This window comes from Eretmochelys imbricata, chromosome 1 (assembly GCF_965152235.1).
Source record: "Eretmochelys imbricata isolate rEreImb1 chromosome 1, rEreImb1.hap1, whole genome shotgun sequence".
In the NCBI taxonomy this organism is placed as follows: domain Eukaryota; kingdom Metazoa; phylum Chordata; order Testudines; family Cheloniidae; genus Eretmochelys; species Eretmochelys imbricata.
In genome coordinates, this window is record NC_135572.1 from 188,214,236 (window position 1) to 188,227,869 (window position 13,634).

The following is a 13,634-nucleotide window of genomic DNA, read 5'->3' on the forward strand; positions in this document are numbered from 1 at the left end:
AGGAATAGCGAGCATGCATTTGTCAAAAACAAACCATGCCAAACCAACCTAATTTCCTTCAACAGAGTTACTGATCTAGTGAATGTGGGGAAGCAGTAAATGTAATATATTTTTATTTTAATAAGGCTTTTGACACAATCCCAAATGACATTCTCATAAGCAAACCAGAGAAATGTGGTCTAGATGGAATTACTATGCAATGGGTGCACAGTTGTTGAAAGATGGTACTCAGAGTTATCAGTGTTTCACCCTCAAACTGGGAGGACATATCTAGTTGGGAGCCATAGGTTCAATCCTGGGTCCCATACTATTCAATATTTTCATTAATGATTTGGATAATGGAGCACTTGCAAGTAGTTTGGAGAACAGGATTAGAATTCAAAATGACCTTGACAAATTGAAGAATTGGTCTGAAATCAATAAAATTATATTCAATAAACCCAAGTGCAAAGTACATCAATTAGGAAGGAAAAATCAAATGCACAACTACAAAATGGGGAATAACTGGGTAGGTGGTAGGACTGCTGAAAAGGATCTGGGTGGTCATAATGGATCACAGATTGAATGAATCAATAATGTGATGCAGTTGCCAAAAAGGCTGATACCATTCTGGGTGTATTAACAGGAGTGTCATATGTAAGACATGGGTGCTAATTATACCACTCTACTCTGTATTGGTGATGCCTCAGCTGAAGTACTGTGTCCAGTTCTGAGGATCACACTTTAGGAAAGATGTGGACAAACTGAGAGAGCAGAAGAGAACAACAAAAATTATAAAAGCTTTAGAAAACCTGACCTAGGTTTGTGAAGGGAAAAAAACTGGGCATGTTTAGTCTTGAGAAAAGAAAACTGACGGGGGATCTGATAAGTCTTTAAATATGTTAAGGGCTTTTATAATGAAGATGCCGATCAAGTGTTCTCCATATACTCTGAGATTAGGACAAGAAGTAATGGGCTTAATTTGCAGCAAGAGTGATGTAGGTTAAATATTAAGGAAAATTTTCTAACCCTAAGAGTAGTTGAACTCTGAAATAGGCCTCCAGGGGAGGTTGTGGAATCCTCATCACTGGAAGTTTTTAGGAACAGGTTGGACAAACACCTGTTAGGGGTAGTCTAGGTTTACTTGGTGTCCTGTCTCAGCACAGGAGGCTGGACTTGATGATTTCTTGGGGTCCAGCCCTATATTTCTATGATTCTATTTATGACTCCGATGTAAATCAGAAGGAATCTTATGCACAAATCTAAGGACCACACATGCCCTTTTCATTGTTATAAATACAAATTGTTATATCTTTAGGCTAGTCCCTAAGCTTTGCAAAATACAAATTCAGTACGATCACTCCAGAGCATTTAACTTTTGGTTTGTTCTGTGTCTGGCTTTAAAACAGACTGTATTGGAGAGAATTTTTTTGTTGTCTTAATTCATGTCTGAAGGTGTTTCCATTATTTAACAGTTTTACATAAATTACTGAGACACATTCAAATATTATCAACCCTTGTTTACAGACAGTGAAAAGCAGATTCCACGAGCAGGAACAGGTGAACCAGTTTTAAGTTTGCACTACAGTACAGAAGGAACTACTACAAGCACGATAAAATTGGACTTCACGGATGAGTGGTAAGTTTGTTTTGTTTTGTTTTGTTAGCTGTTAATAAGCACAATTTTCCTTTGTATTAGCATTTGTTTACCTAAAATGATTTTATTTTTTAAATTATATATACCACTTAATATGTATTATTTCCTGCTGTTTCATAGTTTTGTATTAGTATTTTACAGAGGTAGTGACCATCTGATTAGGAATAAACTATTTTTTGTGTTCCATTTGCATTCAGTTATCTCAGGCAAAGTTATTTTAAGTGGGCAAAATTCTTCCCCAGTCTTTAAATATATAGCAAAGAGTATGTAAAGAATAGGAAAAAGTAGCTTTCATCATTAACATTTTAAGTTGTGGAGAATTTTTTTTTATAAACACAGCTCAGCAAACTTCACTTTGTAACAGTACATCTATGTTAGAATGCTACGGATTTAATTCTTCTAGCTAAAGAAGGTTTTGGAGCAGGCACAATTACAGAAATATGTTGTGAATTTCATAATTAAAAAAATGAAAAGTAGTAATAGTTCACTGTATAGATCATCTTAATCTTAAAATAATTCAGAAAAAAATACTCTTGAAAGACACATCTATTGAGTCTACATGGATTTTAAAAGAGCTATTTCAAATTTGTGGACCGAGAACTGCACCAGGATCTGTGTTCCCTTGTTGGCACAGAGAAATCCAAACATTGCTTGAAAATGTCTGAACCTCAACTAAATTGAAGGGCAATTGAAGGAAATTGAAGGGTAGTATGAAATGGGGGTAACCATGAGAGAGAGAGGCTCCATGTGATCACTTCTTAGGCCCCATGGACCCAGAAAGAAACATCTCCATAGCACATGGGTCTATAAAAGGGTATAAAAGGAAATTAGTCTTCTTTTTAACAGTCTTTCAAACTTTTTGTTTACTACTTTAAAAATCTATATATCATGCTGCACAGCTACAGAGTCTTGAAATCTTAACTACAAATTGGAGTTCTCAGACAGCTATAAGGTGCATGTCTGTCTGGACATGCAGTTTGGGCAAGCAATAGTTGTTTAGATGTTTTCTTTATGTTGATACTTTTTAGATATTCATTCCTTACGTCCTGTCCTTGAAGGGGACACTGCTTCTCAGGCCCAGTCTACACTACAAAGTTAGGCTGATGTAAGCCGTCTTGCATTGACCTAGTGATGCATGTGTCTACGCTTAAATTTGTCTGCCACTGACGTAAGTGCCCCATTACAGCGACACAGTAACACTACCTCCCTGAGTGGTGTTGAGCCATGTTCGATGTACTGAAGTCAATGCAGCACGAGTGTAGACAGTTACTTATGTCGACCCTAACAGCAGTCTAGTAGCTGTCCCACAATGCCCAACACAGAGTGCTCTGGTCACAATTGTGAATTCCACTGCTCGGGCTCACAGAAGACTGGAAGGCCCCATGCTCCTTTAAAGCCCTGCATATTTTTGAAATGCCTTTTCCAGCTCTCTGTTGTTGTGTGCCACAGACCATGCTGGCTATGCAGTCCAGAAGTGCTCCTACCTGGAGTAGACAGGAAATATTGAATCTCTTTGGCCTGTGGGGAGAAGAGACTGTGCAAGCACAGCCATGGACCAGCTGTAGAAATGTTGACGTCTGAGTATATTGCATGGGGGATTCAGGAGAATGGGAATGAAAGGGATCAACAGCAGTGTTGCGTGAAAGCAAAAGGAACTTCAACTGGCATATCAGAAACCCAGGGAGGCCAACAGTCAATCTGATGCTGAGCCACAAACCTGCCGCTTTTACAAGAGCTGCATGTCATACTTGGCGGAGACGCTCTTATCCACCCCGCATACCAGTGTGGATACCTCTGAGGAGCCAAGTCACAGGCCCCTAGTGTGAACAGTGAGGAGGAGGAGGATGGGAGACACGTGACTGGGAGGTCTAGCTATTCTGCGAGCCAGTACCTGTTTGATACTCTACTGCAATCCAGTCAGTCCTGGCAGTCGAGCATGGGAGAGCCTGATACAGGGGAAGGAGCTTTGGGTAAGTGTGTAAATTTATTTCCCATTACATTGATGGTGCCCCCAACTTAACAGGACACAGCTACCGACTTTTCATTAATATACTATTACTAGAATAGGTAGTGGTACTACAAAGAGAGGTAGTGTTGTTATCTGCTTTTAATTCCCCTATAGAGTTAGGCAAGGGGGCCCATGTGGAGCTGTTTATGTACACAGGAACATCCCTTTAATCCTGAGAGATCTCAATGAGACTTCCATGGGGGTACTCTGCAGTCCTCTCCTGAAGGTTTCTAGGGTGGCTGCCTTATTTCTTCTTCGATGGTAGGACGCTTTCCCACACCAGTCAGCAATACCTTCGACAGGCACCATTGCAGTACATAGGCTAACAATATATGGGCCCCCAGCAGTAGCTGTGCTTTCTCTGCCTTTGTTACCTTCAGGAATAAGATATCTGATAAAATAACCACCCCTTATTGAAGTGTCAATAAGCAAGTCTTGTGTAAAACTTTAGAGGAGCAAAGGAAGGGCTTTTTGAATCTTAACTTTTGCTTTCTCTTGTGACTGTATTGATAACGGTACCACTGTGTGTTTTATCTGCAGCTACTGCAGTTGCGGCGTTGAGGGGTTCCTTCTGCAGATCCGTGGAATGCCTGAGCCAGATAAGGTGAAAGAAGAGGACTTGGAATTACATGTTCAATGAGATCCTGTAACCTGTGCTGATCAGACCGTGAGCAGAGGGCCTGAGGGTGAATACAGCAGGCATCGTGGAGAAGGGAAGAGTAGAGAGGAGAGAGTCCCAGCAGGAAAAAGGAGAGGGAGATGCATCAGGACATAATGGGGCTTCTCTGTTGGCAAACACAGATGCTGCAGACTCTTGTGGAGCTGCAGGCAGGGGTGCTGTAACTAGTGGTGCTGAGGATGCGGTAGCACCCGCTGGCTTGAAGTGGTTTCCATCATATAAAGGGTTTAGAGTTTTGTTCAATGGCTTTCAGCATCCCCACTATAAAAATAGTGCCTGTTCAACAACCATGGGTTTGCCTCCCTTTGCAGTACATGGAGAACTCCATTTCAGCAGCTTCTTACACCTCCTGCTACAAGAATCATAAAATATCAGGGTTGGAAGGGACCTAAGGAGGTCATCTAGTCCAACCCCCGCGTCAGGACCTGCATTCCTACCCCTACCACTTCATGCTAGATGACATTAAGGACACAGCAAGCTTCACATATCCTGACTTATGAAAGCCACTGTTGCTGTATGTGTAGGCAAAATGGACATGAATGTTTTTTCCCCTTGTTAAGTTCTGTTTCATTAATATATTAAGTTTTTTATGTATTTGCTTTTAAATTGCAGAGTCTTTTTTTTTTTTTTTTTTTTTTTTGGCCACTGATTTTGGTACTGAATAAAATTGTATTATTTGGAAAATCATTCCTGTTCGTTAGTTCACAACATATGTTGGAGTACCTAGTAGTTCTGAAAGCACCCGCCTACTTGCTACTGTACAGTGTGACACAACTCATAGGATCGGTGGCAAACACGGTGTAATTATCATAGATCTGCAGTAAGCACCGCAAAATTTAATAGTTGCATTGAAAGAGCTATATTCATAGACATACATGAAGCACCACACAATTCCTAACAGGCCCCAATACAGCAGAGACAGGTAGAGTACGGTATGGCACAAGATATTACAAGGGCTTACTGTTAAAGTGCTCTTTCAAAGCCTCCCTGCGTCGTATAGCTATGCGTTGAGTTCTTTTGTGTCTGGTGGTTCAAACTCAGCAGACAGTCTCTTCACCTCTGTTCTCCAGCCAGGTGGCAACTTTTCCACCTTTGCTTCACAGATACTATGCAGGACACAAGAGGCAGATATAATCATTGGGGTGCTTTTTTCACCATGATCCAGTCTTGTGAGTAAACAATGTCAGTGTCCTACTAAAAGCTCATTTAACTGTCTTCTGCATCTGCTGAGCCAGTAGTTGAATCTTCCTTTGGTGCTGTTGATATAGCTGGGGTATGGCTTCATGTGCCAGAGAGCAAGGGGTAGGCTGGGTCCCCCAGGATCACTATTGGCATTTCAACATCATCAATAGTAATCCATCAGTCAGGAAAGAGAGTCCCTGCTTGTAGCTTTCTGAACAGTCCTGCGTTCTTAAAGATGTGAGCACCCACACCATCCCCGACCAGCTACCATTTATGTCCGTAAAGTGTCTATGCTGATCCACCAATCTTGCATCACTGTAGAAAAGTAGCCCTTTCTGTTGACATACTCTGTGGCTAGGTGGTCTAGTGCCAAAATAGGAATATGTATGCTGTCTGTTGCTCCACTGCAGTTTGGACACCCTTTTGCTGAAAATACATACACTATATTCTGCACGTTGCTGAGAGTCATAGTACTGTGTAGCCGGAGATGATTAATAGCCCTGCACATTTGCATGACAGTGGCCCTCAGTATGGATTTTCCAACTCCAAAATTATTTCCCACTGACTGGTAGCAATTTGGCACTGCAAGTTTCCATAGTGCTATTGCCACTCGCCTCTCCACGGTGAGTGCAGCTCTCGTTTTGGTGTCCCTGTGCTGGAGGGCTGGGGCAAGCTTGGTGCACAGATCCAGGAATGTAGATTTGTGCATCGGAAAGTTCTGCAGCCGCTGTTCATCATCCAAAGCCTGCTTTATGCCACCAGTAAGTGCTTGTTTCTTGGGCCCAGGAGCAGCATTCCACTACCATGAATGCCACCAACAGCCTGGAATTGGTTTCCACTACGTCCCACAAAATCTGTCTTCAAAGAAATAGTCATGTTCCCTGCTCATTCAGTTTTTCTTATGGCTCTGCAGATAACAGAGGATAGTGCTTCCTGTGTCTGCAATGCTTATGACAATGGTGCAGAGCTGTGCAGGCTCCATGCTTCTGTCAGAGATGGCGGACAGCGAGGAGGGTCATTCAAGTTAATGGGATTTTTAAAAAGGCATGAAAATTATGTGATGTAGGTGACATTATGGGATGAAGGCAGATGCATGCTGGGAAGTTGACCTCTTGTTCCCAGGCACCCCTGTGCAATTCAGTTCTGCGCCCCCCTCCCCGTGCATTGTGAAAACTTCTCAAAAAACAGAGTGGAATACTTACCTATGGTGCGCTGCACTGTGCATCGACACAAGCACTCCTGTTGAGCATGTATAGCACCAACACAAGGAGCCCAGTATGCATGCACACAAGCAACATAGTAACTGTGGCAGCTTTATGCCGATGTAACTTGTATTGACCAAAATTTGTAGTGTAGACGTGGTCAGTCTGGTAAGAGCGGGAAACTGTGATAAGCTGAAGAAAACTTGATTGGTTAGCGCACAGTTTCAATCACTATTTTCCATGGACTCACTTCCACTTACGTATTACATTGTACAGGAAGGACAGAGGGCTTATGTGGTGAGGTGCAGTGCTAGTTGATGACTGGCAATTTGATGGTGCATGTTCAAAGTCAATGTGAAACTTACAGTGCTGAAGTCTAGCAAGGTGGTTCTTGTGGAAAATTCATAGAGTTTAGCTCTTTAAAATTCCACTGAGGGCCCTGGTCTCTGACAGGGGCCCATAGGTAGGGGCCACCACAATACCAGGGATAATAGTGGAGGAGATTACACAATAGGAGAGTTCCAGTTACTGGTATGTAACCCAGGAATAGTTTTTGTTTGTCTTCTTTTTTTTTTAAATTTGCAACATCTTGATGCAAGTTTCCTTAGACCAAAAACCCCACATTAACCACCCCTTCCCACCAGAACAAACAAATAAACCCACAGCTAGTATGTCTTCGGTTTCTTAGTTGGTTTCACAAACTGAATACTATATTTCACTACTATGTAGATGGCCATGTTGCAATCCAGCATTAATTCTGGACGCAGACAAATTCTTTTCCATTATATTTTTTTAATCTACTAAACATATGTAATATTAAATGACTGGATTCTGCGCTCCTAAAACTTAAAAAAGCCTTCATATTTTTAGGTTAAATGTATAAGGCAATTATTTTATTATATGTCCTAGGTGTATTAGTTCTTAACACTTTTTTTGAAATAGTTAAGATGCTAATGTTTGAAAACTAATGTAATTTGTATGTGTATTCATTTAAAATAGAAACTGATCCTACCGGATAATCTATCTAAGTGGCCTGGGTCAGCCCTGTTTTATACTGATGTCCATCACTGTAGTAGCTGAAGTTCTTACTCTCGGGAGACAAACAGTAATAACTCATTCTCTTCTGTCCCTGCTACCAAGAGGCAGGTTTAATTTTCTAAAATTGTTTAATATGTAGAGTAATAATACCAAGAAAAAGGTCTCTTTGCTATCATACACTTAAAATGAGAAAAATATTTTTAACTTTTAGTAAACACTACAGTTCTAAAAATAAAACACATTGTACCCTGTAACAGTTTGAAACTTGCTTCCTTAAGCAGTTTCAATCGGATTTTGACTCCTAAGTGCTTAAATCCCATTTGAAAATGAGATTTAGGCTGCTAAATTAGTTAGGTGTTACAGTACTGAGTGCAGCAATGCCTAAATAACCTTTAAAAATCCAGGCCTTAAGCCCTGATCCTTATATCTACATGGAGTCCCATTGACTTCTCTGAATCTACCCACACAGATCTGGGCCCTAGACACTCCTGTCATGGGTATGATAGAAGATCTTAAATAGACTGTCAGAATCTAAATCTGGCATGCTTCAGATTGTTGCAAGACTGTCTTCTGCTGGCTTTAACTAACCATACACTTATAGTTTTTGGAGTGATTATTGTTGAATGTTTTAGGACAGGCATGTTCTGTGGGAGGTGCAGAACATTAATAAATTTTTATGTATCAGAGGGGTAGCCATGTTAGTCTGTATCCACAAAAAAATGAGGAGTCCGGTGGCACCTTAAAGACTAATGCCCAAATAAATCTGTTAGTCTTTAAGGTGCCACCGGACTCCTTATTGTTGTGTTTTTTAATAAATTTTTTAGTTACTTTTATCAACTGGTAGTATTTAATGTGCTAAAATTACATTACTGAAGTACTCAGCGACCATAGTTTTGTGTGCTATACTGGTCAAAAACATTAAAAGTCTGATTTTAAACTGGCAAAAGCACAAAAACCAGCTTCAAACTTCAATTAGACAGAAAAGTGATTCTGAAAGTTACTAAAGGAATTTGTATTTTTTCCTCAGTGGTTCCATATCAATTGCGCTCAGTTTACAGGTTAAATTCTTTTTTCTTGCAATTCGCATCACAAACTCCATTTGGCATGTGCAAATCCACATGTTCTTTCTTTCTCTTACATAATCACCTGTAGTGGTTTGATTTGGCCGACACTTGTTGATGGATGAGTCAGAGTGGACTCAATCTTGCGTTCATGTAGCTGTTTTGGTTGTACAGGAGTAAAACTCCTGGTTTGTCAGGGAAAAAAGCCTATTCACCACTCTTTTACTAAGTTTCAGAGTAGCAGCCGTGTTAGTCTGTATCCGCAAAAAGAAAAGGAGGACTTGTGGCACCTTAGAGACTAACAAATTTATTTGAGCATAAGCGTTCGTGAGCTACAGCTTATGCTCAAATAAATTTGTTAGTCTCTAAGGTGCCACAAGTCCTCCTTTTCTTTTACTAGGGTTTTCCTGCCACATGTGGACCCAGAATCAGAGCTGCCAGTCAGGGAATGTCTGTCTAAGACATGCCAATAGGGAGAGGTTGTCAGAAAGCTTATGTCTCTGAGAGACTGCTGGAAGAAGTAGCAGAAACCTCCTGGTCTCCAATGGAACTTTTTCCTTATTTTCTATCCTCTTTTCTTGTTTGTTGTCTTAACTCTTTTCCAGCAATGAGCCTGAACTTTATCATGTTTCTGACCAGTTTCTTAGAGATTCGCCTATTCTGTCTTGTTTCCTTTATTGGCTGGCTGCTGTTCCCACCACCAGGGCAAGATTATATAAGTGGCCCTTTAGTTTAGCCGTAGTTGTGTGCTAGATGCTTCTTTCAGTTTATAAGGCCTCTCCACAATCTAATTTACTGCATAGTGTGCCTTACTTTGCTAATACTTACTATGGAGGACAACAAAGAGCAGAAAATGGAGGCACCAAGAAAACCAAGATTATTTGGCACTCCACATCATTTCCCCATCACCTCAGGTCAGCTCAATGGGAGACCAGCAGAAAAGCTGCAGTAGTTCAAGGGTGTTCTCTAAAGGTAGTCTTTACCTCAAACTCACTCAACCACATGTAAATTATCCAGGATGGTAAGTGTTAAAGTGCTTGCATCTCTAGTCCTTTCTTGGGACAAGTAATTCATGTTCCAGAGGTTGTATATTAGGATCTTAAGTCAATAGACATAGCAACAGGAGTTCCACAATTACCATCCAGATAAGATGAGCAGAATCCAAGCACCTTCATGGTAGCTATGACTCATTCCTAATGCCATGTGAACTGATCCCCAAAATTCCCAAGCCAGGAGAATGTTCTCAGGGCTAGCAAGGATTTGCATGTGCCCAGCAATGGTTGCAAGAACAACAAATGGTGTAAGAGACTAGCTACCTCACCTCACCTTTCATAGACCTAAAAGTCCCACTTATGATCATTCTACCCATCTTCATTTCATTCCTTGTCCACAAGAGTGAGTTTTCTCAGTCCAGCAACAAAGAAAAGGTGCAAGATTGAATATTCACCTCCACTTTCATTGAGATGGTGCTCAGAAAGGTTTTCATTGTTTTATGGTTGTGGTTGTTGTAAGTTGGGAACAAGAAGAGGAGCAGAGTGAGTTAAAACATGAGACCCCAGGAGGAAAAGAACTTTGTTTCATAAGGATAAAACTATTCTAAAGGTCTTTCAAGACATGGAGGCAGTTCTATATGTTAATTGAGAAGGAGCCATTTTCCCCATTTAAAAAGAAAAAACATTTGCCAACAGATGTCCCACCTACTCTAAGCGTAGGGGGAAAACAGACCTCAAATACCACTTAATAGTAACATATGTTAAATTTTGATATTTTAAAGGTGACCACTTTAGTCCCTGTAATAGTTTATTATTTGTGGCATGGCCAAAAGTTATTTATTAATTTTACAGAACATAGCAGAAGTCTGGTCCTTGCTGTGGAAAGTTTACAGTCTAGGTTAAAACATGTATGGGTTATTACAACATAAAAAGACTGGTTTAAGGTAACATAGACAGTATGTTATAACAGATTATTCATGTACACACCTTAGTTCATGTCTCTTCCTTTTCTTACTACAGCTGCAAGTTAGGGCTTCTGTTTCTGTCTTTATATGCTATATACTTACTTCATCAAATCCATGGTGCATGGTTTTGCAGACCAATAAATTCTTGTGAAGTTATGACACACATCTGCATGGAATTTTTTAGCCCTGGTTCTCAAAATCTCATTTAGTACAGATTTAGGGTTTTACTACTTTAATAACTTTGTTGTAATTTATTACATGATGTTCCAGTGATTAAAAAGATTTGTAAAAGGTAATTCAAGGCAATGGACACAACAACCAAAAAATAAGATTAGATGTAGTCATATATTTTGCTTAATCAAGCCCTTAAGGATTCCACCTTTATAAAATGAGGGCCTCATTTTAGAAGCTACTTCTGAAAATTTGGCTCCAAACATCTGACTTTATCTGTATTTGTTTTGTAATTACTTATAGTAATAAGTTGTAGGGATGTTGTGCTTTGTGGTTGTCCCTTTGATTTAAAATGGAGTCTGCTTGTGTCTTTGCCTCATTACTGAACCATTTTACACGTGCTTTGTTGTTAGGAGCAGCACAACTTCGAGTTCGAGAGGGAGTGGAAGTCACTGCAAACCGGAAGGCCAGGAAGAAGCTTTAAGAACACACAGCTCAGAACAGACAACACCAGAAAATGAAGAAACAAGTAAGATACGTAGTTTTTCCTGTAATGGTAAGGTCCCAATTCTACTCATGGCTATGATTGAACTCAGTGGGAGTCTCTCACATACCAAAATGAGGGCAGAATGTAACCTTAATACAACATTATTTTTCTCATTTATTTCCAAGAAGGCAAAACGGATAACAGAGCTCAGGGAGGCAAAAAATTATTTGCTTTACAAAACTAATTCCAGTTGTCAACTGAAGAGGCATGTAGCTATGTATAAGAGAAACTAATGTTTTTCTTAATTCTGAACTTCTTGTCCTTTATTTCTTTGTATTATGGGAGAACAGTGAATAGTTTTTATTGTCCCCTTGAGGAGGAGTTTTTTCCAGGCCAGAATTAAAGAACTTTGGTGGAGTAGAGAAGGCTTGTACCACCATGTCTATGCTGTATCTGTACTCTGGATAATTAGGGGACTCTGGTCTTCAGGGCTGTTAACTTTTAAACAGCATTAAAATTTACATTAAAAATCCTCCTGTTTTCACTTGTTAATCCGTTTAGTAAATGGACAGTTGAAGTTGGCAGCTTATAAAGGGGGCATACAATGTTAAGGTGTAAATCTGGAGAAAAATGTATTGTGCTGAATTCAGTCAACCTGCTGGATTCATTGCTACAGGAGACAATTGGAGCAATGGCTGTATCAGTGAGTATATAGTGAGGATTTCCAAAGAAATGCCTAGAGATATGAAGATTACCTTTAAATAAGTTAATTAACCTTTGTAACTCTAGGTAATCATAACTATGAGTTATCACATCTTCTGTTTCACAACATTAAAAGTAAATTAGCTACTAAAATACTTGTATGATCAAGTATTGAATTGTAGCATGGACCAAGAAAGAATCTTCCCACCCCACTTTTATTCTCTGATATACCAAACTGAACAATTGGTAAGTGGATGTATGGGGTCTTTTTGTCTTCCCCTGAAGCATTAGATATGGACACCTACGGGACGTAGCATACCAGTCTACATGAACCAGTGGCTTGACCCAGTGTAGCAATTCCAATGTTCTACAAGACTTATGGTGTATACTCATGTTACTGAAATGATTATATGATCTGGTGTTTAATTTCAGGAGTCTGTAAAGAATTGCATGAGGAAGTCACAAGTGCTGAAGAGTTGAAAGCTATAGATGAAGCTGTAGAGAGAACAAAAACAGGTTTGTCTGCTGTTTCTTCATATGATTGTCTGGTTGAAAAAGGGTAAAGCCAAGCCAAACACAAAATTTATTTATAACATTTATAACAACGTCTTCCTAAGTAAACTATAACTATCAGTGCTGTCAGTGGCTAATTTTGACCGCCTTTTTCTGTTAGCTGTGTCAGATAAGGATGTATCTGAGCATCCTGGAACCAGCACAGAAGGAGAAAGTGATCCCAATCTTGACAGCATCTGTAGGAACCCAGAGGAAGGACCTTCAGGTGAAAAAAGCAAAGAGCAAGAGAGTTCAAGTCGTCAAAGTACAGAGTCCACTGCCAATCCAGTTAATACAAACCATGAACGTCAACCGCAGCCAGACTCCTCAGGGCTTGCAAGTCATGAAGAATCATCCACCAGAAGCACTGCTTTCCAAGAAACTGATGATAGTGATGATGACCCTGTCCTGATACCTGGTGCAAGGTATCGAGGAGGACCAGGACATAGGTTAGTAGAATTCTTTCCTTTTCTATTATTTGGCATCAGTATTTTCTGAGGGAAAACTAGGAACTGATGCCCCAGCCCCCTACAGAAGGATCTTAAAGCTTGTGGCCCAGAGCGCCTCATCAACAACAGGAACCTTGAAGGCTGCATCTAGTTAGGATATATATTTTTTTAAAAAAGAAACTCATACAAACCTAATACTTGTTGTGTTTGTGTATTTCTTGCTAAAGGAATAAAAACAGCTTTTTATCTGAGTTCCCCATTGATAAATATTTGCAGTTAATCAGTGTTGTTCTCAACGCATGTTAGGATACTGTCACAATTTCAGGGCAACAGCACCTGTATTCCCCTTCCATGGTCCACCAGTGGCATCCACTTTGGGCTTCTGGCTCCCAGATATCACCTTTCCTGGCCAGAGACCCGCATCTCACTCCCTTCTGACTGGGGTTTTTAAGGTTCTACAGCTTCCTGATTTACACTGATCTCCCAGCCAGCCAGACTTCCTAAAAGGCC

General features: G+C 40.2%; 1 protein-coding gene across 4 annotated transcripts in view; it reads left to right on the plus strand.

Annotated features, from left to right (window-relative positions):
• The window catches only part of DCAF6 (DDB1 and CUL4 associated factor 6), a 165,158-nt gene that overhangs the window by 110,333 nt on the left and 41,191 nt on the right, over positions 1-13,634 (plus strand). For 3 of the 4 annotated variants that reach the window (XM_077820404.1, XM_077820420.1, XM_077820426.1), the window contains 4 exons: positions 1,507-1,618; positions 11,348-11,490; positions 12,556-12,639; positions 12,797-13,124. In XM_077820404.1, coding sequence (XP_077676530.1) covers positions 1,507-1,618; positions 11,348-11,490; positions 12,556-12,639; positions 12,797-13,124 — 667 coding nt within the window. The remainder of the gene's footprint in view (positions 1-1,506; positions 1,619-11,347; positions 11,491-12,555; positions 12,640-12,796; positions 13,125-13,634) is intronic. The other variant, XM_077820412.1, reaches the window with a different exon arrangement.